The sequence below is a fragment of the Salvia splendens genome, chromosome 13 (assembly GCF_004379255.2).
Source record: "Salvia splendens isolate huo1 chromosome 13, SspV2, whole genome shotgun sequence".
NCBI lineage: Eukaryota > Viridiplantae > Streptophyta > Magnoliopsida > Lamiales > Lamiaceae > Salvia > Salvia splendens.
Window position 1 is genome coordinate 17,520,151 of NC_056044.1, and position 23,772 is coordinate 17,543,922.

At 45.5% G+C, this 23,772-nt stretch overlaps 1 protein-coding gene and 1 pseudogene across 1 annotated transcript; one reads left to right on the forward strand and one right to left on the reverse strand.

The window, feature by feature from the left end:
• The first annotated feature begins 1,341 nt into the window (after positions 1-1,341).
• Positions 1,342-5,465, forward strand: LOC121761889 (annotated as a pseudogene).
• Positions 5,466-19,193: 13,728 nt separating this feature from the next.
• On the reverse strand, positions 19,194-20,252 carry LOC121760623. The gene is made up of 2 exons (XM_042156263.1): positions 19,430-20,252; positions 19,194-19,378 (listed from the first exon to the last, which is right to left on the reverse strand). The coding sequence occupies exons 1-2, from the start codon at positions 20,250-20,252 to the stop codon at positions 19,194-19,196; spliced, it is 1,008 nt and encodes a 335-aa protein (XP_042012197.1).
• Positions 20,253-23,772: the final 3,520 nt, after the last annotated feature.

Below are 23,772 nucleotides of genomic sequence, written 5' to 3' on the forward strand. Positions count from 1 at the left end.
AAATGAAGAGTCATTTTTAAGTTACTTTTTGAGTTAAATAAGTGACTTTAGATGTCCTAAAGTCACACCAATAGTTTAGGAGTTACTTTTCACTTATTATGAGTCATTCTAAAGGTCTTAAGTTGTACTAATGATATGAGACTTTCAAGAGTCCATTCTAGCCTATAAATAGGCTTGTAAGCATGTCATTTGAGGACACCATTGATCAAATACGAAAATAGACTTTGTCTTGTGAGTTGAATTCTCTTTGTAGAGTTTTTCACTTGTTTGGAACTTATCAAGATACTTTGAGCAAGTTCTTGTGGCGTTCAACCATACCGAGGTTCTTGGCTGATCATATAGCCAACGGGTCGATGTTTTCCAAGCTCTGGAAGTGGATCAAACCAGATTACCAATCAAGGGAGTCCGCTGCCAATCCTTATACGTGGGGTTCTTGGATCAATATATCCAACGGGTCCTTCGTCCTATCCCAATCCATATCATTTGGTATCACGAGCCATCTGGTATTGATCTATTCTTAGCTTTACCTTACATTCATATCTTAGTTTCAAAAAAAAAATCGAAAAAAAAAGTGAGAAAGGCTAGCACAACTTTATCTTCATTTTATCTAGTTGTTGCAAAAAAGAAAAAAAAAAGTACATATAGTAAACATCTTTACCTTCTTCTTTTATCCATTATCTTTTTTTGCTTTACAAAAAGAAGCAAACAAAAAAAACCAGAAAAAAAAACCCAAATACATTTTTCACATCATTTTTCTCGACCATTTCCTTTCATCCTTCATTCAAGGGCTAAAGTTGGTTGATTGCTATTTGTTCTTGTTTGATCTTGATTTGTTTTATACTTGTGTTTTCTTTGCAAAAGAGAAAGAGTGTTAAAAGGCTTGAGAGGTGAGGTTATTTGAGGGGAGGTAAAAGCCAACGAGTGATATACACGAGTGTTTTGTGAGGTTTATTTTTTTGTGTGATACACGAGTGAACTGTGAGGATGGATTCTACTGACGATCATATTCCAGTTGATCCTACGTTGAAAGCCATGAAACAACAATTTGCAAGGTTTGCACGGATTCTGGAAAGTGTTTCAGGGCGGTTGGAGAGGCTAGAAGTTCAGGCAACAAATGAAAATAATAACGAGGAGGAAGAGAGTGGAGGAGAAGATGATGCTTCATATAGGCATCGAAATGAGAGACGTGGAAACGGTAGAAGAGGGCGTACAAATGAAGTGGATGGTGATTTGAGAAGCATCAAACTGAAGATCCCAACATTCCAAGGAAGGAGTGACCCCGAAGCTTATTTGGAGTGGGAGAGAAAGGTGGATCTCATCTTTGAATGTCACAACTATTCCGAGGAGAAAAAGGTTAGACTTGCTGCTATTGAATTAGCTGACTATGCTTTGGTGGGATCAATTGACAACTAGTACAAGGCGATATGGAGGAAGACTGGTTTCGACTTGGGAAGAAATGAAAAGCATAATGCGTAAGAGATTTGTACCTTCTCATTATTTTCGTGAATTGTATAAAAAATTACAATCTATGAAACAAGGTACTAAATCTGTTGATGAGTACTACAAAGACATGGAGATTGCCATGATTAGGGCAAATGTTGAAGAAGATAGAGAAGCAACTATGGCTCGATTCTTATGTGGGCTGAATAGGGAGATTGCAAACATTGTAGAGCTTCAACACTATGTGGAGTTGGAGGACATGGTTCATATGGCCATGAAGGTGGAGGGACAATTGAAGAAGAAGGGAACAATCCAAAAGAATTTTTCAACAAGTTCTCATTCTTCAAGGACAAAAGAGTGGACAAATTTTGGGGCAGGTTCTAAACCCCAAAATAAAGCGTCGACATCGAAGTCCAAAGAATTTGAGAAGGGTAAAGGTATTTCTACTTCTACTTCTACTCGAAATAGAGATATCAAATGTTTTCGTTGTCAAGGTGTTGGACACATTGCATCTCAATGTCCAAACAAAAGGGTGATGATTTTGAAGCCAAATGGAGAGATAGAATCTGAAAGTGAACGTGAAGATGATGATGATGAGGAGGAGGATAAACAATTGGAGGAGATTGGACCAGAACATGGAGAACTTTTGGTCGTTCGAAGGGCTCTAAACATGCAAAACAGAAATGATGATCAACAAAGGGAGAACATCTTCCACACAAGGTGTTTGGTCCAAGGTAAACTTTGCATAATGATTATTGATGGTGGTAGTTGTGCAAATGTTGCAAGTTCTGAAATGGTGGAAAAGTTGAGCTTAACAACGGAAAAACATCCTAATCCGTACAAGCTACAATGGCTTAATGAATGTGGAGAAATTCGAGTGACTAAGCGAGTTCTAATTTCATTTTCAATTAACAATTATAAAGATGATGTTCTTTGTGATGTTGTGCCAATGCATGCTAGTCACATTCTTTTGGGGAGGCCATGGCAGTTTGATCGTAGAGTGACTTATGATGGATTTCACAACCACTACACCTTCAAGCACAACAACAAGTCTATCATGCTTGTCTCTTTGACACCTCAACAAGTTCAAGAAGATCAACAGAAATTATCTCAAGCAAGGAGAGCTCGTGAGGTTGAGAGAGAAAAAAGCGAGGGCATTGAAAAAGAGTCGAGTGAAAAGAGTCGAGAGAAAAGTAAGAATGAGGGAAAAGAAAAAAAGAATTTCTATGTGAGAGCAAAAGAAATAAAGAGTGCAATAGTTAAAGAAAAGAGTGCTTTCATCTTAGTGTACAAAGAGTCTTTGTTTACCACTAACGAATTAACCACTTCTTTGTCAAGTACTTTTGTGTCTCTTTTACAAGAATTCGAGGATGTCTTTCCCGAGGATGAACCAAGTGGATTTACCTCCATTAAGAGGTATTGAACATCAAATTGACTTTGTTCCCGGTGCAGTTCTACCAAACCGACCAGCCTATAGGGCCAATCCCGAAGAGACTAAGGAAATTCAAAGGCAAGTGCAAGAGTTGTTGGAGAAAGGAAAAATCCGTGAGAGCATGAGTCCATGTGCTGTGCCGGTAATTGTTGTTTCTAAGAAAGATGGATCATGGAGGATGTGCACCGACTGTCGAGCAATCAACAAAATCACTGTAAAGTATCGCTATCCTATTCCTAGGCTAGATGATATGCTTGATGAATTGCATGGATCTGTTGTGTTTAGTAAGATCGATTTGAAAAGTGGTTATCATCAAATTCGCATTAGAGAAGGAGATGAATGGAAAACAGCCTTTAAAACAAAATTTGGTCTATATGAGTGGTTAGTCATGCCTTTTGGTTTAACTAATGCACCAAGCACTTTCATGAGATTGATGCACCATGTTTTGAGAAAATTCATTGGAAAATTTGTGGTTGTTTATTTTGATGATATTCTTGTCTATAGCAAAAATGTGGATGCACATCTTAACCATGTGCATGCTATTTTGGACACCTTAAGAAAAGAATCATTGTATGCTAATCTCAAGAAGTGTTCATTTTGCATGGATAAAGTTGTTTTTCTTGGTTTTGTTATAAGTGCTAATGGGATTGAAATGGAAAAGGAGAAGGTGAAAGCTATTTTAGAATGGCCAATTCCTCAAAATGTAGCTCAAGTTAGAAGTTTTCATGGTCTTGCAAGTTTTTATAAGAGGTTTGTCAAGGATTTTAGTACAATTGCTGCACCTTTGAACGAAATTGTGAAAAAGGATGTTTGTTTTTATTGGGGAGAAAAACAAGAGCATGCTTTTAATCTCCTTAAAGAAAAACTTACAACTGCACCAATTCTTTCTTTGCCTAACTTTGATAACATGTTTGAGCTTGAATGTGATGCATCTGGAGTAGGCATCGGAGCTGTTTTGTTGCAGGATGGAAAGCCAATCGCTTACTTTAGCGAAAAGTTGAAAGGTTATATGCGTTGGTTAGAGCTTTGGAAACATGGCAGCATTACTTGTGGCCTAGAGAGTTTGTAATTCATACGGATCATGAATCTCTCAAGTACTTGAAAGGTCAAGGTAAGCTTAGCAAGAGACATGTTAAGTGGGTGGAATTCATTGAATCATTTCCCTATGTAATCAAATACAAAAAGGGAAAAGAAAACATTGTGGCTGATGCATTGTCTCGGAGGTACATTTTGATCACTAATTTGAGTTCTAAGTTGCTTGGTTTTGATTTGATTAAGGAAATGTATGATAATGACCCGGACTTTTCTTCTATCTATTTAGCTTGTGAGCATGCTGCATTTGACAAGTTCTATAGGCATGATGGCTATTTGTTTAGAGAAAATAAACTGTGCATTCCTAAAGGTTCTATGCGTGAATTGCTTGTGCGTGAAGCACATGGTGGTGGTTTAATGGGGCATTTTGGAGTCCATAAGACAATGGATGTTTTGCATGAACATTTCTTTTGGCCTAAAATGCGTGTGGATGTTGAAAGAATTTGTAAAAGATGCATAACTTGCATGCAAGCCAAGTCTAAATCACACCCACATGGTTTGTACAAACCGTTACCAATTCCTAGTGCACCTTGGGAGGATATTTCAATGGACTTTGTTGTTGGTTTGCCAAGAACAAAAAGAGGTAGAGATTCAGTTTTTGTGGTTGTTGATAGGTTTTCAAAAATGGCACATTTTATTCCATGTCACAAAACTGATGATGCATCTCATATCGCTGATTTGTTCTTTAAAGAAATTGTCCGTTTGCATGGTGTTCCTAGATCAATTGTGAGTGATCGAGATGCTAAATTTGTGAGTCATTTTTGGCGAGTGTTGTGGAATAAGTTAGGAACTAAACTCTTGTTTTCTACTACTTGTCATCCACAAACTGATCCAAGCCCCTTGGCCTAGCGGTAAAGGGTGCTGGATACCGCGTCCATCCTGGAGGTCTCGAGTTCGAACCTTGGGTGGCGTAATTTGTCTTTCCTCCTTGTTATAGGAGTTGATTTGTAATTTCCTCCTTCATATATATGATATAAATATATGAAGTTAATTTTAAAAAAAAAAAAAAAAAAATCCACAAACTGATGGACAAACTGAGGTAGTTAATAGGACTTTGTCTCAATTACTACGAACTTTAGTTAAAAAGAACTTGAAAAGTTGGGAGGAATGCTTACCTTTTGCTGAATTTGCTTATAATCGAAGTGTTCATTCTGCTACTAACTTTTCTCCATTTGAAGTTGTGTATGGTTTTAATCCATTGAGCCCACAAGATTTGATCCCAATACCTATTGACGATCGTGCAAGTCTTGATGGAAAAGCTAAGGCCGAAATGGTGAAAAGATTGCATGAAAGGGTAAGACTCAACATTGAAAAGAGGACAGAACAATATGCAAAGCAAGCCAACAAGGGTCGGAAACAAGTCATCTTTGAGCCGGGAGATTGGGTTTGGTTGCATATGAGAAAGGAGAGATTTCCTTCGAAAAGAAAGTCCAAGTTGCAGCCAAGAGGAGATGGACCATTCCAAGTGATTGGAAAAGTCAATGATAATGCTTACAAACTTGACTTACCTGGTGAGTTTAATGTAAGTGCTACTTTCAATGTTTCTGATTTATCTCCTTATGTTGGTGAATTAGATTCGAGGACGAATCCTCTTGAAGAAGAAGGGAATGATGGAGCTACACCCAAGCTGATCTACAAGGACAAGAAGATGGATCCATTGTTCATTCAAAGTGGAATTACAAGAGCTAGAGCTAAGAAGATAAAGGAGTCCATGATGCTTTTAGTTGATGAAGTAAAAGCCCAATTCCAAGACCAAATCTACATTGGGCCAAATGGTGAATATTATTCAAGTTAGTGGGCAGCCCAATGCATGAAGTTTTGAGTCACTATATATCACATTTTGGAGGCCCAAATTGAAGATACATGATGCATTTTCGTCCAAGTTGGAGCAACCAAAATGAAGAGTCATTTTTAAGTTACTTTTTGAGTTAAATAAGTGACTTTAGATGTCCTAAAGTCACACTGATGGGATACGGACTAAACAACTAAACAATAATTGCGAGCCCAATAGCAGTGACGGCCCATCAGCCCAAAACCCAAGAAAGAGTATCAGTTCGGCACAACCAAAGAGTTCGGTCACAGCCTATAGCTCGGAAAGAGTATCAGTTCGGCACAACCAAAGAGTTCGGTCACAGCCTATAGCTCGGTAAAAGCCGACCAATCGAGCTCAACTCTCAGATCGGCAACAGCTGATCGGCAAAGTTCAGCAGTTCGGTCTCAGTATTCGACCGAACAAGGAGATAGTGGACCCATGCAGGATCTCCACGACCTCCATTACACCCACGATCTATTTAGTGGTATTAAGCAGTTATCAACCCCACTACCAGGGCTGCAAACCACGATCTTAGTTCGAATATATAAATAGAACTTAGATCAGATAGACCAGGTTAAGCTCTCTAGATCCTGAATCTTATAGCAAATCAGTATTGTAATCTGTAAGCGAGACCAAGCAATACAAATTTGCCCTCTCTTCTTCCCGTGGACGTAGATTTACCTCAGTAAATCGAACCACGTAATTTTCCGTGTTGTGATCATTTATTACTTGCATTTATTCCCATCAAAAATTCGCCACATCATCACTGGCGCCGTCTGTGGGAAGCAGAGAACCAAAACTGTGATAAAAGCGAGTTTTTGATCCTTTTCCACCAAAAAAAAATGCGTACCAGATCACATAATATACATACTTCCGTCCGTGATGAAGGTGAGGAATCTAGTCCAGCCCATAGGTCTGGAAAACAGCCTCGGGAGAAATCTGCCTCCAGTTCTCACGGTGAAAGAACAAACCATTCAAAAAGTCATCGCACCGAGCCTCCCCAGCAGCTCGCTTTGAATGAGGCTGTCAAGTTGTTCTTGGCTGAGAAGCAGGATGAGTTCTTAACATTCCTGCAAAAGAGCCAGAAGCCGGAGAAGAAAACGGCGGATTCTCCCTCCCCCTCCAGACATGAAAGTCACTACCGCAGTAGTGTCGTATCTTCCAGGAGAAAGAATCCTCACCACCGACATGTTCCTGTTCCTCCTCGGTACCGAAATCACAGGAGAACTCCATCTCCACCATACCGAAGAGGTGTCGGATTCGCCATGTATGGAGCGCTGAAGACTCCATTTTCGGATGATATCACCCGAACTCCATTGCCACAGAATTACCGAACTCCGTCAATGACTTATGACGGGTTAGTGGATCCTCATGATTTCCTGGGACGCTATCAGTATAATATGGCGAACCAAGGTCTCAATGAGGTTCACATGTGCAAGCTGTTTCCCGAGCTGCTTATCGGGAACGCAAGAAGGTGGTTTGACAGCCTCCCTCAAGGGAGCATTAGATCTTACAGAGATCTAATGGATGCTTTTCACAGGAGATTCTTCCAGAAAGCGGAAGCCCGAATCACTTCGGCTCAGCTGCTTTCTATACGTCAAGGTCGCGATGAAAAAATTAGCGACTTCATGACGAGATTCCACAAGGAATGCCTACAAGTAGATGATCTCAATGATCTACTTGTCATTTCGGCATTCCAAAATGGAATTCTGTCCGGAGCTCTCTACAGAAAGCTCGTTGAGTGCAGTCCGCAAACAGCTCAAGAGATGTGGGACATTGCGGACCAGTTTTCTCGTGCCGATGAGGCAGACCGTCGAAAACGGTCTTTAGACAGCTCATCCAGAGGAGACAAAAAGAAGCCCGATCATAGCGATCAGGGGCTTCCTCGCCGAACTCCTTTTGAAAGGATTCAAAGGGCACCGGTACAAGGCAGATTGGGACCACGTCTCGATCTTGAGAAACCGCCCGCTCAGTTCGTACCATTGAACAAGTCGAGAGCGGAAATTTTCGAACTGCATTCTGATATGTTCGAAAAACCAAAGCGGATGACGAAATCAGCCACGCGCCGAAGTCAGGATACGTACTGCTCCTACCATCAAGACCACGGTCACGATACCGAGGAGTGCCGAAATTTGGCAGCAGGTATTGATGTTCTTGTGAAAGCAGGGACGTTAAAAAAATACCAAAGCAAGCTGCCGAAGAAGAATAAGAAACAGAGAGGTGCGAACTGCGCTCCTCAGGATCCTAAAAGGCAACAGGATCCCGAAGACGATGACGAGCCGCAATATGACGGAGTAATCCAGACTATTGACGCTCTCCCAGCCGGGAAGACTAAGTCGTCTCTAAAAGCAGAACGCAGAGGCGTCAATCGAGAGGAGCCTATGCATAAAAGGCTGAAGAAGGAGGAAGTAATCACGTTTTCAGATGCAGATCCCGTCCCGGCCATTTCTCCTCATCAAGACGCGATTGTCATTCAAGCCGGAGTGGCAAACAAACTGATCCACAGAGTGTTTGTGGATACAGGAGCGTCGGTTAGCATTCTTTTAAAGAATGTTTTGATAAACTGGAAGTAGATCCAGCTCGGCTCAGTCCGGCCCCACTTCCCCTGAAAAGTTTCGCCCAGGAAGACACCCGCCCTGAAGGTACTATCAGCCTTCCGATTACGGTGGGAAGGGCGCCTACTAGCTCCAGTACGATGATCGAGTTTTTTGTGGTAAAAGCTCGGTCCCCGTATAACATCATCCTGGGAAGAGACTGGCTCAACACAGTTCGGGCCATTTGCTCTACTTATCACCTCACAATCAAGATCCCCACTAAAGGAGGGATTGCAGTCATCCGAGGTGATCAAAAGAGAGCAAAAGAATGTTTGCAGATTGCGCTTAAAAGTGCCGAGCAATCAGATCGGCACCATCAAGCATAGCAATCACAGCAGCCGGAGTCAGAGGCAGGCGAAATGACCGAAGTCACACCGGAGCCGAACTCGATGACAGTTCAGTTATACGAAGATGATCCATCCAGAACGGTCAAGATCGGTTTCGCGGGAACACCTCTGCTCCGGGAAAAGACCATCCAGCTCCTCAAAGAGTACAAAGATGTCTTTGCGTGGTCTCCGTTGGACATGACCGGAGTGTCTTCCGAGGTAATTACACATCGGTTAAATATTGATCCCTCAGTCCGGCCTATAAAACAGAAGCAAAGACTCTTTGCGGCAGAAAGAAATCAAGTCATCCATGACGAAGTCCGCCAATTACTGAAAGCAGATGTATTATTCGAAGTAAAATATCCTTCTTGGGTGGCCAATCCTGTGATGATCAAGAAAAAAGAAGGATGGCGGATGTGCATAGATTTTACCGATCTAAATAAGCACTGTCCTAAAGATTGCTACCCCCTTCCGAACATAGATAAAAAAGTAGAAGCTTTGATAGGCTTCGAAATTTTCTGTTTTCTTGATTTGTATAAAGGATACCACCAAGTTTTAATGGATGAGAATGATGCTTCAAAAACGGCTTTCATTACTGACTTCGGCATTTTTGCTTATAAAAAGATGCCATTCGGTTTAAAGAATGCCGGAGCCACATATCAAAGGATGGTAGACAAGCTATTTCGGCACCTGATCGGAAAAGAGGTTGAAGTCTATGTTGACGACATAGTTGTTAAAAGTAGAAGCACTTCGGATTACGAAGGCAATCTCAAATCAACTCTCGACGTGCTCAAAAAAGCCAACCTCAAACTCAATCCCCAAAAATGTACCTTTTTGGTAGATTCGGGAAAGTTTCTGGGTTGTTGGGTTTCAAAGGACGGACTCAAGGCAAATCCCCTAAAGGTTCAAGTTGTTCAGAACATGGCAATGCCGAAGTCCATACATGATGTGCAAAGGCTAACTGGATGTCTAGCCGCACTGAATAGATTCCTTTCCCAAGCAGCCGAAAAGCAACTGCCGTTCTTCAATGTTTTGAAGAAGGCACCAAAGTTTGAGTGGGGAGCCGAACAGAAAAAGGCTTTTGACGAACTCAAAAGTTATTTAGCCGAACTCCCTATTCTCTCTGCTCCAACAGATGCCGAAGTTATATTCTTATATTTAGCGGCATCAGATCAAACCATTAGCGCGGTACTTGTACGAGAAGAAGGCCTAAAGCAGCGTCCTATCTACTTTACAAGCCGAGCATTAAGAGGTCCCGAAACAAGGTATCAACCTCTGGAAAAAATTGCTCTGGCATTAGTAAATGCAGCAAGGAGACTGCGGCCATATTTCTATGCTCACAAGGTATGCGTCTTAACCGATCTTCCACTTCGGCAAGTTTTGACTAAGCCTGAAGCATCAGGCAGAATTGCCAAGTGGGCCATAGAGTTGGGAGAACATTCAATAGAATATCTACCTCGGAAAGCCATCAAGGGACAAGCCTTGGCAGATTTTCTGGTAGAGGCAAAGTTCGATCAAGCAATCCCTATTATTGCCGAACAGAAAAGCCCTACCAATGATGAACCAACACAGCCCCAGGAACCCGAAGTAGAGCCGCCGGACTGTTGGATTGGATTCGTAGATGGAGCTTCGAATAAGACGGGAAGTGGAGCTGGTATTCTACTTATCGCTCCCGACGGACACGAGGTAACTTATTCACTTCGGTTCTTATTCCCAACCACTAATAACGAAGCCGAATACGAAGCCCTTCTTGCCGGACTTCGGTTAGCGCAAAGTCTATTTATCAAATCTCTCAAAATCCATTGTGATTCATAAGTCATAGTGAATCACATGTTGGGTACAAGTGAAGCCCGAGACGAAAGGATGAAAAAATACTTGGACAAAGCGCAAAGCATTAGCCGAAGTTTCTCTTATTTTCGGATAATCCACATTCCCAGAGCGGAAAATGGCCGAGCAGATACTTTAAGCAAGTTGGCCTCATATCCGAGCTCAAAAGTGGAGGAATTACCGCACAGAAGCATTGATGATGCTGAGGTACTTTCAGTAACCAGCTCGCCGAACTGGATGACGCCAATATCAAAGTATCTAGATCAAGGACAACTGCCCGAGGATAAGAGAGAAGCTCGGAAAATCACATGCCGAGCACTTCGGTATGAACTTCATGAAGGAGTCCTATATAGAAAGTACTACCTTCAACCGTTATTGCGATGTGTAGGACCAGAAGAGACGGACTACATCCTTAGAGAAGTTCATGAAGGATCGTGCGGCAGCCACATCGGAGCTAGAGCTTTAGCTAAAAAAGTTCTGAGATGGGGATATTATTGGCCAACTTTGGTACAAGAAGCAGTACAGCTCGTTAAGAAATGTACGAAGTGCCAAATCCATGCAAATATCCCAAGGATGCCGCAGACCGATCTATGTGCTATGCAAAGCCCTTGGCCTTTTATGCAATGGGGCATAGACATAGTAGGACCACTACCACAAGCTCCCCGACAAATGAAATTCTTGATCGTTGCCGTGGATTACTTCACAAAGTGGGTGGAGGCTGAACCATTAGCTACGATAACGAGCTCAAAGGCATTAGATTTTGTCTGGAAGAACATAGTTTGCCGATTTGGCATACCCCATATCCTCATTTCGGATAATGGGACTCAGTTCACCGACAAGACATTCAAGAATTGGTGCCAAGAGTTGAATATTCAACAGCGGTTCACTTCGGTCTCTCACCCACAAGCAAACGGACAAACGGAAGTAACAAACCGTATTTTGGTGAAAGGATTAAAAGCTCGGTTAGAACAAGCCAAAGGACAATGGGTAGAAAATCTTCCTCAAGTCCTATGGTCTTACCGAACTACACCAAAAACCTCCAACGGTGAAACTCCGTACAGTCTAGTGTACGGCACTGAAGCCGTAATTCCGGTTGAGATCGGCATACCCAGCCCCCGAACACTCAATTTCTCAACAGAACTGAATGATGACGGACTGAGAGCCGAACTAGATCTTGCCGAAGAAAGAAGAGAACTGGCCTGCATAAAAGCAGCCAAGTACAAGGAGCAAGTAACCCGGTATTATAACCAAAGGGTGAAAAAGCTGCAGTTTCAAGTGGGAGATCTCGTATTGAGAAACAATGAAGTAAGCCGAGCAGAAAAGCTGGGCAAACTTGAACCCACATGGGAAGGTCCGTATCGGGTGTCAGAAGTCCTGGGAAAAGGGTCTTATAAATTGACTCACATGTCAGGAGAACAAGTACCCCGAACATGGCATATTTCCAACCTCAAGAAGTTCCATTTGTAAGAGACAAGGTCCGGTCAGTCTTGTATCTAGTTCGGTCCTAGGGATATGTGCTTTCATGTTTCTATTTGTCCTTTATGCTGGTCGTTTTATAAAAGTTTAAAATCTTTTTCGTCTTTTTTATTTGTCTTTATGTGCGTTTAGTCTCTATGTGCGTTTTGTCTCTTATAAATATTACTGAGGTATATTGATCTTTAAAGGCTGATCCCCTTTTTAGATCATGTATTAAAGACAATTGTGAGTCCAAGCTTCTAAGGAAGATACAAGACCACAATTCAGCTTAAGAAACAAGCAGTTCGTCTGAAACGGACTGCAATAAGCCGAAAACCACTTCGGTCAACCAGGGAAAGTCCAATCCAAGCGATAAAACTCGCCAAATTAGGACACAAAGGGAAAGTCCAATCCAAGCGATAAAACTCGCCAAATTAGGACACAAAAGGAAAGTCCAATCCAAGCGATAAAACTCGCCAAATTAGGACACAAAAGGAAAGTCCAATCCAAGCGATAAAACTCGCCAAATTAGGACACAAAGGGAAAGTCCAATCCAAGCGATAAAACTCGTCAAATAAGGACACAAACTAAGTCCGGTCAAAGAAGAGTTTTCTTCATAAGACCGAAGACGAGTCCGGTCAAAGAAGAGTTTTCTTCATAAGACTGAGGACGAGTCCGGCCAAAGAAGAGTTTTCTTCATAAGACCGCGGACGAGTACAATAAATGAAATAAAAAATCGCTGAACTGTAAATACGCAGTGATAGAAGCGAAATGAAAAAATATCATTTATTAAGTCTTGTTCGGCATACAATTTCGCTGCTCTACGAGAAGGCGTTACACCATTACAAAGGACTATTCTACTGTCCACGGTTGCTAAAGTTGAGCCACCTATCCAAAAAATCCTCATGATGCTGAGTTCGGGTGTTCCGAACAGTTGAAGAATAAGTAGGTCGACGAGATGCTCTGATCGACCTACCGCCCCTTCCCTGAGTCCGGGAAGTTCTAGCACCTCGGCGGCGAAGAGTCTCTTCACGAAGCATCCGCTGATCTTGCTCACTCATAATCACAATACCTCTACGAACTTCAGGGCGTTCTCGTCTTGACATTTCCGGTTGCTCCGGAGTCCGTTGCTGTCTTGGAGTACGTTCTCGTCTTGACGTTTCCGGTTCATCCTGAGTCCGTTGTTGGTTTGGAGTAGAATCTTGAGCAAGTGGATTAGAGGTTTGAGTTGGAGTGTGAGCATCTGTTGGCGGGAAACGCCTAAGGAATCTCTCGATTGAGGAACGCCGGGAAAGAATGATGTCGTACCGAGAAGCCAAGCGCAGCAATGACTTCACAACTTGTTGGCAAGCCGAGCTCTCCAGCGCATTGTTCTTCCGGAGTACATGAAGCTCCTCCCACAGTTCATCAACTTGATTCTGAACTTCAGATATGGTCATTCCCCCGCGCCCGCAGATGAAATCCTCATATGCAGTCCTCTCAGCGATGACAGTGTTCAGCTCGGCCTCCAGATCTTTCTTTATGGACTTTAAGTCCTTATTGTTGGACTCCAGCTCCACTAACCGAGCCAAGAGTTCGTCATACTTCACCTGGTCATCTATGGCTTTTTTCTCAGCTTCGTTTAAAGCCGAAGAGTATAGCCGCTTCCAGTGAAGTACCTCCAGCTCCTTAGAGTTAAGAATACAAAGCAGCTATGTCAGTTCGGCATTTCAGTTTACCGAGCAGGCAGTAAACCACAACAGGAGTAAAAGAGATTACGAAAAGCTATAAAGAAGACACGAGTGTAGAAAGAAGAATTTTTTCATTCACAAGAAAAATTTTTTACACAAGGAGGGCTTCAAGGCCATTTTACAAGGAGAGAAAGAAACTAAACTAAGAGAAGGGAGACGAAATCATACTCCGCCAGTTTCGTCTCCGGCTCCTCTGTGGGTTTCAGCCTGCTTCTCCTTGTCTACTTCGGCTTCAGCCTCGGCCTCCCTACTCCCTCCAGCCTGCTCGGTGCCCCCATCGCCGATCTGCTGCACCTCCTGCTCGGCATGCCCGTCGCCGGCCTGCTGATCCGTCTGCTCGGTCTCCTTGCCGGCCTCGTTTTCCTGCCCACCCTCTTCGTTAAAGATTGAAGCGGGTGAAACAGGTCCCAAGGAGGCAAAGATGGCCTCCATGTTCTCGTCCCGGTCAGCGCGGCAGTTACGGACTCTTTCAGCAGAGAGCAGGACCGAGGAAGAAGCAAGCTCCTCAAGGAGCGGCAGACTCTGGAGACGAGCAGCATTCAACTCCCTCTGCATCTCAGCATAATCGTTGGACGCTTTGGAGAGTTCAACGGCGACGAGCTTGGAGAGCATATTGTTCCTCTGAAAATGGAAAAAGGAAAAAGTCAACAGAGGGGCCACAAAAAATATAGGAAAAAAGCAAGGCCAGAAAATCAAGAAGAGAATTCACCTCTACAAAGTCCGTTGGCCATGCAAAAGGCTCACAGACATGTTCCGAAGGGGCCGCCAAGACAATGTCTTTCTCCGGCGCTCTTGGGGGTTTCTAAATCTTCCCCTTCCCCTTTGCCGAAGTCGACTCCGGCTTTTTTGGATCCGAAGAAGAGGTCTTCTGCCTTTTCGGATTCTTCTCGGCATCAGACGCCGAGCCGGTGGCTTTCTGTTTCTCCGGCTCCTTGGATTCGGAGGATTTGCGACCTAGCCTGCTTAGCATGTTCACTGCCAAAAAGCGAGAAAACAAAGTTAGTTTTCGCCGCTAAAGCAGTAAAGCATAAAAAAGAAATCCTCACCCTCAGTCTCTTCGTCCGAAGACGAGGAATCGAACACGAAGTCACCCTTGACGAGCTCAGATTCCGAATACTGTTTCCTAATCATGGGAATCTTATTGAGCTCGCCCTCGAGCTCGTCCAACGGTTCTACCCGAGGATGAGGAATTACGGACTTCGGCCCTCTCCAGGAAAAGTCCGGAGCCGCTGTCCTATTGTAAAAAAAGAAACGATTTTGCCACTTCGGCCATTTGGTTTTACAGAATGCTCTGAAGGGCTGTAAAGGGATCAAGTAAAACCAGGATCCCTTTCTCTTAAACTGAAAGAAATTAAGGATTGCCCTCAGAGACAGATCCTTTTCTAGTCTACGCAGCTCGGCAGCAAAGGCCGATAAGTGCCTCCAAGAATTTGGAGTCACCTGACCTAAAGGAAGTTGAAAAAAATCAAGAAGCTCTACAAAGGCAGGGGGAAGAAGGAAACGAAGCCCGCATTCTAAGCAGGCTTCGTAAACGGTGGCATAACCCTCCGGCGGCGAGTTAGCCCTATGAATGTCGTCGGGAATCACCACTAACCCCCCAGGAAGAAAATATTTTCCGTGTAAGGATATCACAGTATCCTTACTCAAAATGCTGTGAAAATATTCTACCGTCTTCTCCCCGGACCTTTTCCGGCCAGAAGACCCCTCACCCCCCTTCCTACCACTACCTGATTCAGAAACAATTTCAGAAGAAGAAGACATGATTCTTACTCTTTGATGGTCGAAAGTCTCTGAAGAAATTCTTGAAGAAGCGGAAGAAAATTTTACGAAAAAGAGAGAGAATGCCGAAGAAATAATCGCAAAAGTGTTCCAATGATGAAGAAAGGAAATATTTATCAGATTCGCAGAGGCATTTCAAATTCGTCGCACCGTTTCAAATCCCACTTTTTCCGGATTCTCTGGCCGGATTTGCTGTCACATTTAATGCAGACACGTGCGGAGCACGTCCCCTGACGTCAGCCTCCCCCTTACACTTACCCAAAATGCCGAAGTGATTCACTTCGCTTTTCGGGGGGGGTGGTGATGGGATACGGACTAAACAACTAAACAATAATTGCGAGCCCAATAGCAGTGACGGCCCATCAGCCCAAAACCCAAGAAAGAGTATCAGTTCGGCACAACCAAAGAGTTCGGTCACAGCCTATAGCTCGGAAAGAGTATCAGTTCGGCACAACCAAAGAGTTCGGTCACAGCCTATAGCTCGGTAAAAGCCGACCAATCGAGCTCAACTCTCAGATCGGCAACAGCTGATCGGCAAAGTTCAGCAGTTCGGTCTCAGTATTCGACCGAACAAGGAGATAGTGGACCCATGCAGGATCTCCACGACCTCCATTACACCCACGATCTATTTAGTGGTATTAAGCAGTTATCAACCCCACTACCAGGGCTGCAAACCACGATCTTAGTTCGAATGTATAAATAGAACTTAGATCAGATAGACCAGGTTAAGCTCTCTAGATCCTGAATCTTATAGCAAATCAGTATTGTAATCTGTAAGCGAGACCAAGCAATACAAATTTGCCCTCTCTTCTTCCCGTGGACGTAGATTTACCTCAGTAAATCGAACCACGTAATTTTCCGTGTTGTGATCATTTATTACTTGCATTTATTCCCATCAAAAATTCGCCACATCATCACACACCAATAGTTTAGGAGTTACTTTTCACTTATTATGAGTCATTCTAAAGGTCTTAAGTTGTACTAATGATATGAGACTTTCAAGAGTCCATTCTAGCCTATAAATAGGCTTGTAAGCATGTCATTTGAGGACACCATTGATCAAATACGAAAATAGACTTTGTCTTGTGAGTTCAATTCTCTTTGTAGAGTTTTTCACTTGTTTGGAACTTATCAAGATACTTTGAGCAAGTTCTTGTGGCGTTCAACCATACCGAGGTTCTTGGCTGATCATATAGCCAAAGGGTCGAGGTTTTCCAAGCTCTGGAAGTGGATCAAACCAGATTATCAATCAAGGGAGTCCGCTGCCAAACCTTATACGTGGGGTTCTTGGATCAATATATCCAACGGGTCCTTCGTCCTATCCCAATCCATATCATCAAGGGTCCTCTTAATCAGCGTGAGCCTCCCTCCAAAAGATAAGTGCCGGTGTGCCCAGCCCGAGATCCTTCTTGCAGTCTTTCCACATAGGAAGAGGAACATGTCCGTGCGCTTTACACCACGGTAGATGGGGACGCCGAGGTAGAGGAAAGGAAAGGTGCCCCTAGTGAAGCCTCCTTCCGCTTGGATCGAGGGTGCCCAATGGTCATGGATTTCAGCGATATAGAAGTTGCTCTTGGTGAGGCTGACTTGTTGGCCGGAGACATTTTCATAGTTCTCGAGACAGGCTCGGAGCTGGCACAGGGGGGTTGCCGCCGCTTGTGTGAATATAATAATATCATCCGCATAGGCTTGGTGGCTGACCTCAATGCATCTCCGGGAGGCCTTAAACACCATATCCCTTTGGCCAAGTATAAGCTTATCCAAGGCTCGAGACAGGTAGTCCGCGGCAATTACAAACAACGCAGGGGAAATCGGATCACCTTGTCGGAGTCCCCGTGTTGATCTGAAGAATCCTGAAGGTACCCCATTGACAAGGATCGAGAACCAACACGAGCCTATGCACCTCTCCATGAGTGAGATCCATGTGTCTGGGAATCCCATTCGCCGAAGCACCTTGAAGAGGAAAGGCCATTGGATCCTATCATAGGCTTTCGCCATGTCGATCTTCACCGCTACATTAGGCGCTGGGGAGCATCTTGCAAGTTCATGGAACATCTCTTAGGCCAACAGAGCGTTATCATTGAGGAGCCGCCCTTTCACGAAACCACTTTGGTTTGGGGAGATGACATGTAGAAGGAAAGGGGAGAGTCGAGTCGTGAGTACCTTGGTGATGATCTTGTTAAAGACGTTGCAGAGGCTGATGGGTCGGTAGTCGGTCCATGACTCGGGCGACGCCTTCTTTGGGATGAGGACAATGCTTGTGGCCGTAATACTTCGTGGCAGGAAAGCCCCTCTAAAGAACTGGCCAATTGCTTCCACCACCTCCGGCCCCACAATAGTCCAACAGGCTTGGTAGAAAGTGGCGGAGAAGCCATCGGGTCTGGGGGCGCTATCTCCGGAAATGCTGAAAACGGCGCTCCTGATCTCGTCCGCACCCGGCGCATTTGCGATGTCCGCAAAGTGCTCGGCTGAGTGTACTCACTGGATAAGGTCAAGGTCTGGCTCGTCTAGAACCGGGTTGCTGGGCGCTAGGAGTTGTTGGTAGAAATCTACCGCTGACTTTTTTATTTCGGCCTCCTCAGTAAGCTCCTGGCCGTTGACACGAATCGAGTGGATGCGTAGGCGAACTCTTTTTTGTTTCACCCAGCTTTGATAGAACCGGGTATTTTTGTCGCCCTCCGCAAGCCATCTCAGGGCTGCCTTTTGCCGCCAAAAATCCTCTTCCATTTTCAGCAACATGATGTACTCGGCAATGTATTTATTGATCATTGTCCTATTTTCCGGTGTTGGCCTTGCCTCGAAGATGGATTGGGCCACGGAAATTCCTTCCTCCTTTTCCTTGAGGTTGGCATGGATGTTCCCAAAAACTTCTTTTCACTCTAGCATGTTTGATTTGAATATTTAGGAGTCCACTCGCCCCCGTACTCTCCTCCCATGCATTTTGCACTACAGCCATGAACCCCCCATGTTGGATCCACATGTTCTGGAATCGGAATGCCTTTCCTCCGATGGTAGTGTTCAGCGTCTTACATCTTACAAGGACCGGCCCGTGGTCCGAAGCAACCCGAGGGAGGTTCGTAATCCGAGTAGCTTCGAAGGCCCTAGCCCAACCCTCACTAACAAGCACTCTATCCAATCTTTCAAAGAGGCCGTTTTTGGCCCATGTGAATTCCGCCCCATCGAACCCCGGATCAAGGAGCCTACAGTCTTCAATTGCCTCCGCGAAGTCGACCATCTCGGCTTGCCGGTTGGTGTCGCTCCCTACCCTATCTCGGTGTGATAGGATGGTGTTGAAGTCGCCACCGATAATCCATGGTGATCCTTCGAGGGGCCCAGCAATCTCTCTCATCTTATCCCACAGGAGGTGTCTTTCGGATCTTGTGCATTTGGCATACACGACCGAAATGGCCAGCGGCCTAGCAATGCGGTGGGACTTGAGACGCCCATGTAGGATTTGTTCCGAATCACAATCAATATCAAAAGTGAATCCCTCTTCCGCAAACAACCAGATTTTTTTGGTCATGTTCGATCCAATGTAGGACAGCCTCAGGGCCTTGGAGAACCGGTCCGGATCCGGTGTTGTGAGTGGTTCCATTATTGCAAGGAATAAAACATTATGAGATTTAATTAGCCTTTTCAAAACGTTTTGGGTTGACGCATTTGCGATTCCCCTCACGTTCCAAAACATGATATTGTAAGACATCATTAACAAGTAGGATGCGTACCCGAAGGAGACGAAGTCCCTCCTTGATATTCAATGAGATGTTGCTCTTTGTTCGTTGCGTGCTCCTCGGCATTGTCAAGTGGAGAGCCGTCTCCAATCCTCTCGGTCCCCACTTGCATGTCCATGGCCGAGTCGTCCGCTTCCCCACAATTGTCGACATCAAATTCTCCATTCGCCATGAGGGAGTAGTATTGGTTAGTGCTCATGTGATTCTTACTTGAGAAGAAACCACCCCCCCTAGTCATTGCATGGCGTGCGCCCCCTCTCGCACTCCCTCGTGTAGGCGGGGACACCGATCGGCTCGCCTTGGTGTACTCCCATTCCGCATCCATATCTCCATGAATTGGTGAAGGTGGCTCGGTGGTCGGGGGTGTTGGGTTCCCTTTTTCCCCTCCCCCGCGCTTGAGGCCCACTTTGAATGTTCCGGGGCACGAAGCATTCCCTCCTTGGGTTCCACCCATAATGTCCGGACCATCCCAAGTTGTATCCCTTTCCTCCTCTCCATTTGAATTGTTGTTAGGACGATTCCCGGCATTGCCCGTATTCTTCCCTTGGCGGTTCCCTTCATTGGAGTTAGGATTGTGCCTCACCGCATCTTGCATGCCCTTCATACCGTGGCCTTCAGGGTTTGCCTTCTTTTGCGGGTTGATATTGTAGTTTCGTTTCGGCGGCCTTTCCTTTTTGCCCATCGCATAGCACACATCACTTGTATGACCAACATGTTTACACTCTTGGCAATAGGATGGGATCTTATCCCACCGGACTTGTTGCACCAACTCGCGGCCGCACAAGTCAAGGATTATCTCTTCAGGGGGCGGTTTGGTGATGTCAATCTCAATACAAATGCGGGCAAAGGAGAGTCTCGTCTTGGTAGCCGTGGCCCGATCAACTTGGATTGGATTGCCGAGGAGCTTGCCGATGGCGAAAAGAGCGGATTGATCAAACAAGTGAATTGGGAGCCCGATTAAATTACACCAAATTGCTGCTATCGGGGACTCACAATATGCATCGAAATCCGAGGACCATTTGAAGACCCTCATTGGGTGGCGATCAATGAGCCAAACGGGTGTTCCCTTTGGGCCTCCGAGAAGCCGGGCATAATCCGCCAAATCCTCGCATTGGATAAGGATATGTTTAGCATTAATGTATTTCCAATTGAAGCCACATCGGAATTTAATGTTTTTTAAAAAAAAAAAAAACACCACGAGGGTGGAGGGTTAAGGCAGACCCACACCTGTGCATTACCAGAGTCAATTGCAACGAACAATCAAAACACCGAATCGCCCGAAAGTGACGATTCACAACAACCAATTAATTAGAGTACAACGAGGGCCTCCCTACCTACTAGAGTGGTCATCAATGTACTCTTAGCAATCCTATTACAATTAACATGACGGTACCTTCCCATCACAAAATATACCTCCGTCCCTCAATTGAGACCCGCAATAGGGATACCCCCGCGATGGGTAATCCCTTCCGGATCAAGTTCCTCGATGAAGCCTTCCTTCTCCCGGTCGAGGAGCCCGCATGAGACACTCATTGAACAAGTGCTCGTCTTGCTCGCGCTAGGTTCATCTCGGACAAATGAAACCGTAGCCACATTGTCCTTTGAATGCCAATGATCAATGTGTGGAGCCTTGGAGTGCGTTCCTCCATTACGAGCCTTTCCTTTCCGTTTCCGTGACACCAATTGAAACCCATCTTCATCCACCTTGGTTGACTCCCAAAGGACTCTCTTGAACCCAACGGATTGGCCTCCATTTTGCCCTTCTTGATCTCCTCGTGGTTGTCTCTTTCGTTCTCCTTGCAAGTGTGATCAATGTTTGGGGGAGTGCCATCCGTAGTCGCCACCTTCGGGCGCCACTCTCGGCGGATGGTCTTGGGGACATGGCTAGGATCAAACACCTTTGTTGATGCTCGGTGGTCCTTGCCTCCAACTCGTCCCTTCCTTCCCAACGCATGACAATCATCGATGGCATGCCCAACATGCTTACAATTCTCGCAAAACAATGGGATACGATCCCATGCTACTTTGTGTCTTGAATCTTTGCCTAGAATGTTTAGGATGATCTCTTCCGTCGGGGCCTTTGAGATATCAATCTCTACGCATAACCTAGCAAAAGAGAGTCGGGTTTGATTGATTGTGGCATGATCCGCTTGTAGCGGCTTGCCTAGGAGCTTGCCGATCGCCATGAGGGTCGATTCCTCAAAAAGGTGGGCTGGGATTCCCATGATATTACACCACACGGCGACGATCGGCGACTCGAAGAAAGTATCAAAATCCGGCGCCCACTTGAACACCGTCATCGGATGATTATTTAAATACCAAATCGGATTACCATTCGGACCGTTTATCACCTTGGCATAATCAGCCACTTCTTGGAATTGGAGTAGTATGTGCTTAGCATTCAAGTATTTCCAACTGTAATCTCCAACTAGCCCCATGCACCCTAAACTTTTTTGAATTTGGAATGAGGATGGGAGCGAGTGGGAGAACTTCCCCACAATGGCTAGTCCTAGTTTCTTCGAGAGATGTTCCATTTCAAGATCGGTAAAGGAAAGATATGGGGTACCTTCGACGCTTCCGGCCGCCCCCATAGGTGTGGCCTTGCCGGCGTCAAGTGGGAATGGCTCGGCCTTATGGGTCGTGTGTGGAGTTGGAGCTCCCACCATGGGCCCCGTCCCCCCATGTGAGAAGAGGTCTTTAGCCTCCTTCCAAGCATTCGCCGGCGACGCCACCTTTTCCGGTGGAGATTCCGGTGGCCGAGCACCGGGGCCACGTTCATATTTGCCTCCATCATTGTCGAGATGGATATGGATGGCACATGGTGCTTCATTTGAATTCCAAACGTTATTATCCACAAATGGAGCAACAATTTCTTCCCCATGTAAAGTGTCCCTTATCTTTTCCTCCTTTGGTGAGTCACATGCACCCACACCATCACATGTCACCCCATCCTCACCCCTAGGCTGCACGTGAGAGGATGTACTTGCAACATCTATCTTGTTGACCAAATCACACTCCAAGCTTGGAGCTTCAAGAATCCGGCCAACCGGCACCGGCGCCGGCGACGCTCCGGCCGATCCTATTGTCGTAGGGCCGCCCCCTTCTTTGGCCATTTGAGTAAGAGAAAGCAACATCTCCCCAATAGGGACATGCTCGCTTACCACCGGTTTCTCCCTTACACCATGGATTTCGGCGAGTTCATCAACCATATCAAAAACCATCTTCTTCTTCGCCCGACTAACCTCCGAACCAGATTCAAGACCGGCTCGTTTAAGGGCTTGTCGAGCCTTCTCCGGGTGGGGCGTGCCAGCCCTTTTTGTTTTGGGCCGTGCAATCGAGGGGAACTTCCACTCCGGCGAAGAGAGGGGTTGCATCGTGTGAACCAAAGCCGCGGCCTCCCCCTCCGGTAGCTCACCACCGGACTTCACCATGTATCGGATGCAACAATCACATTTCACCTCCCTCGAAGGGAGGGAGGAAGAGTGGGCGAAATCTAGAGAGAATGAGGAGCTTCTCTCTCTAATTTATCCGCTAACTCAATTTTGATATCTGTACAACGGAATTTAATGTTATCTAGAGTTTTTTGAATTTGATGGCCCGTAGGAATAGAATGTGAAAACTTACCCACGATGGCGTGCCCCATGCTATCAGCAAGCTTTTGTGTTTCAGCCCCGGAGAAGTAGATGGCCGGAACTTCATTGGACATGGAGGTAAAACCAATGTTTTGGATCTGTTTCGGCACGAAGACTTGAGGACCATTGGGTTCGGGAGAACCCTTAAGTAACTCCGCCATCGATTTCGGCCTACTAGAGGTACCCGAGGGAACTTCAGCCCCTCCTTCTCGGCTAGCGACCATCGGCCCTCGTGTCGCGGCCTCATGGGATAGGTCACTCATGGCCATCGGCTGGTCCTGGATAGCCGTGACGGAACTAGTCGGAGCTTCGCCCACCATCGGGTTGGTAGGTGGTGTCGGGGTGGCCGTATGACCCTCGGCCCCAACCTTGGTGGCCGCACCCCTGTGAGCTTCCCTTCCGGCCAGGTTCACATTCGCCTCCGCACGCTGTGCCAGGCCAGGCGGTTCCGGCCTCGACCAAGCCACAAAAGCCGTCGACTTTGCCGCGCCAGCCTCGAACGTGTCTCGAAGTTTAAGGTCCGTCCTCTCGCTAGAGGGGGAAACTCCTCAAAGGAGGGGATGAAAGGCCCCGTAGGTGCAAGCAAGGCTTGGTCAGACTCCGGAAGGGAAGAGTAGTGAGACCCATCGGCCATGTGCGCATCCTCCGGCTGGCCGGCGTCGAGAAGTGGTTGGGCGGTCATGGTGTCTAGCTTGTCCGCCAAATCCAAGGCTGCAGGGTGTAGGAGATGGGTAGTTTTTGGCTGCATTAGCCCTCCAACGGCTAGGACATCACGTGACATTCCAAGTGGGCAAGGCGCCAAGCCACTTTCGAAAAGAGTTTTTGTTCCCACTTCCAATTCGGGTAAGTTGACTTCCACTACTTCCAATGAGTCTTTTGCTTTTGCTGCCGCATGTACTTTAGGTTTGTCATGATCCGGAG

What these genes read in the sequence shown, in the direction of transcription:
- LOC121760623 (XM_042156263.1), bottom strand. Translation starts at nt 20,252, where the DNA reads ATGAGGGTCTTCAAATGGTCCTCGGATTTCGATGCATATTGTGAGTCC. An exon ending in GGGGGGTGGTTTCTTCTCAA is followed by an intron (nt 19,379 to 19,429) that starts GTAAGAATCACA and finishes TGGCGAATGGAG; the next exon opens with AATTTGATGTCGACAATTGT.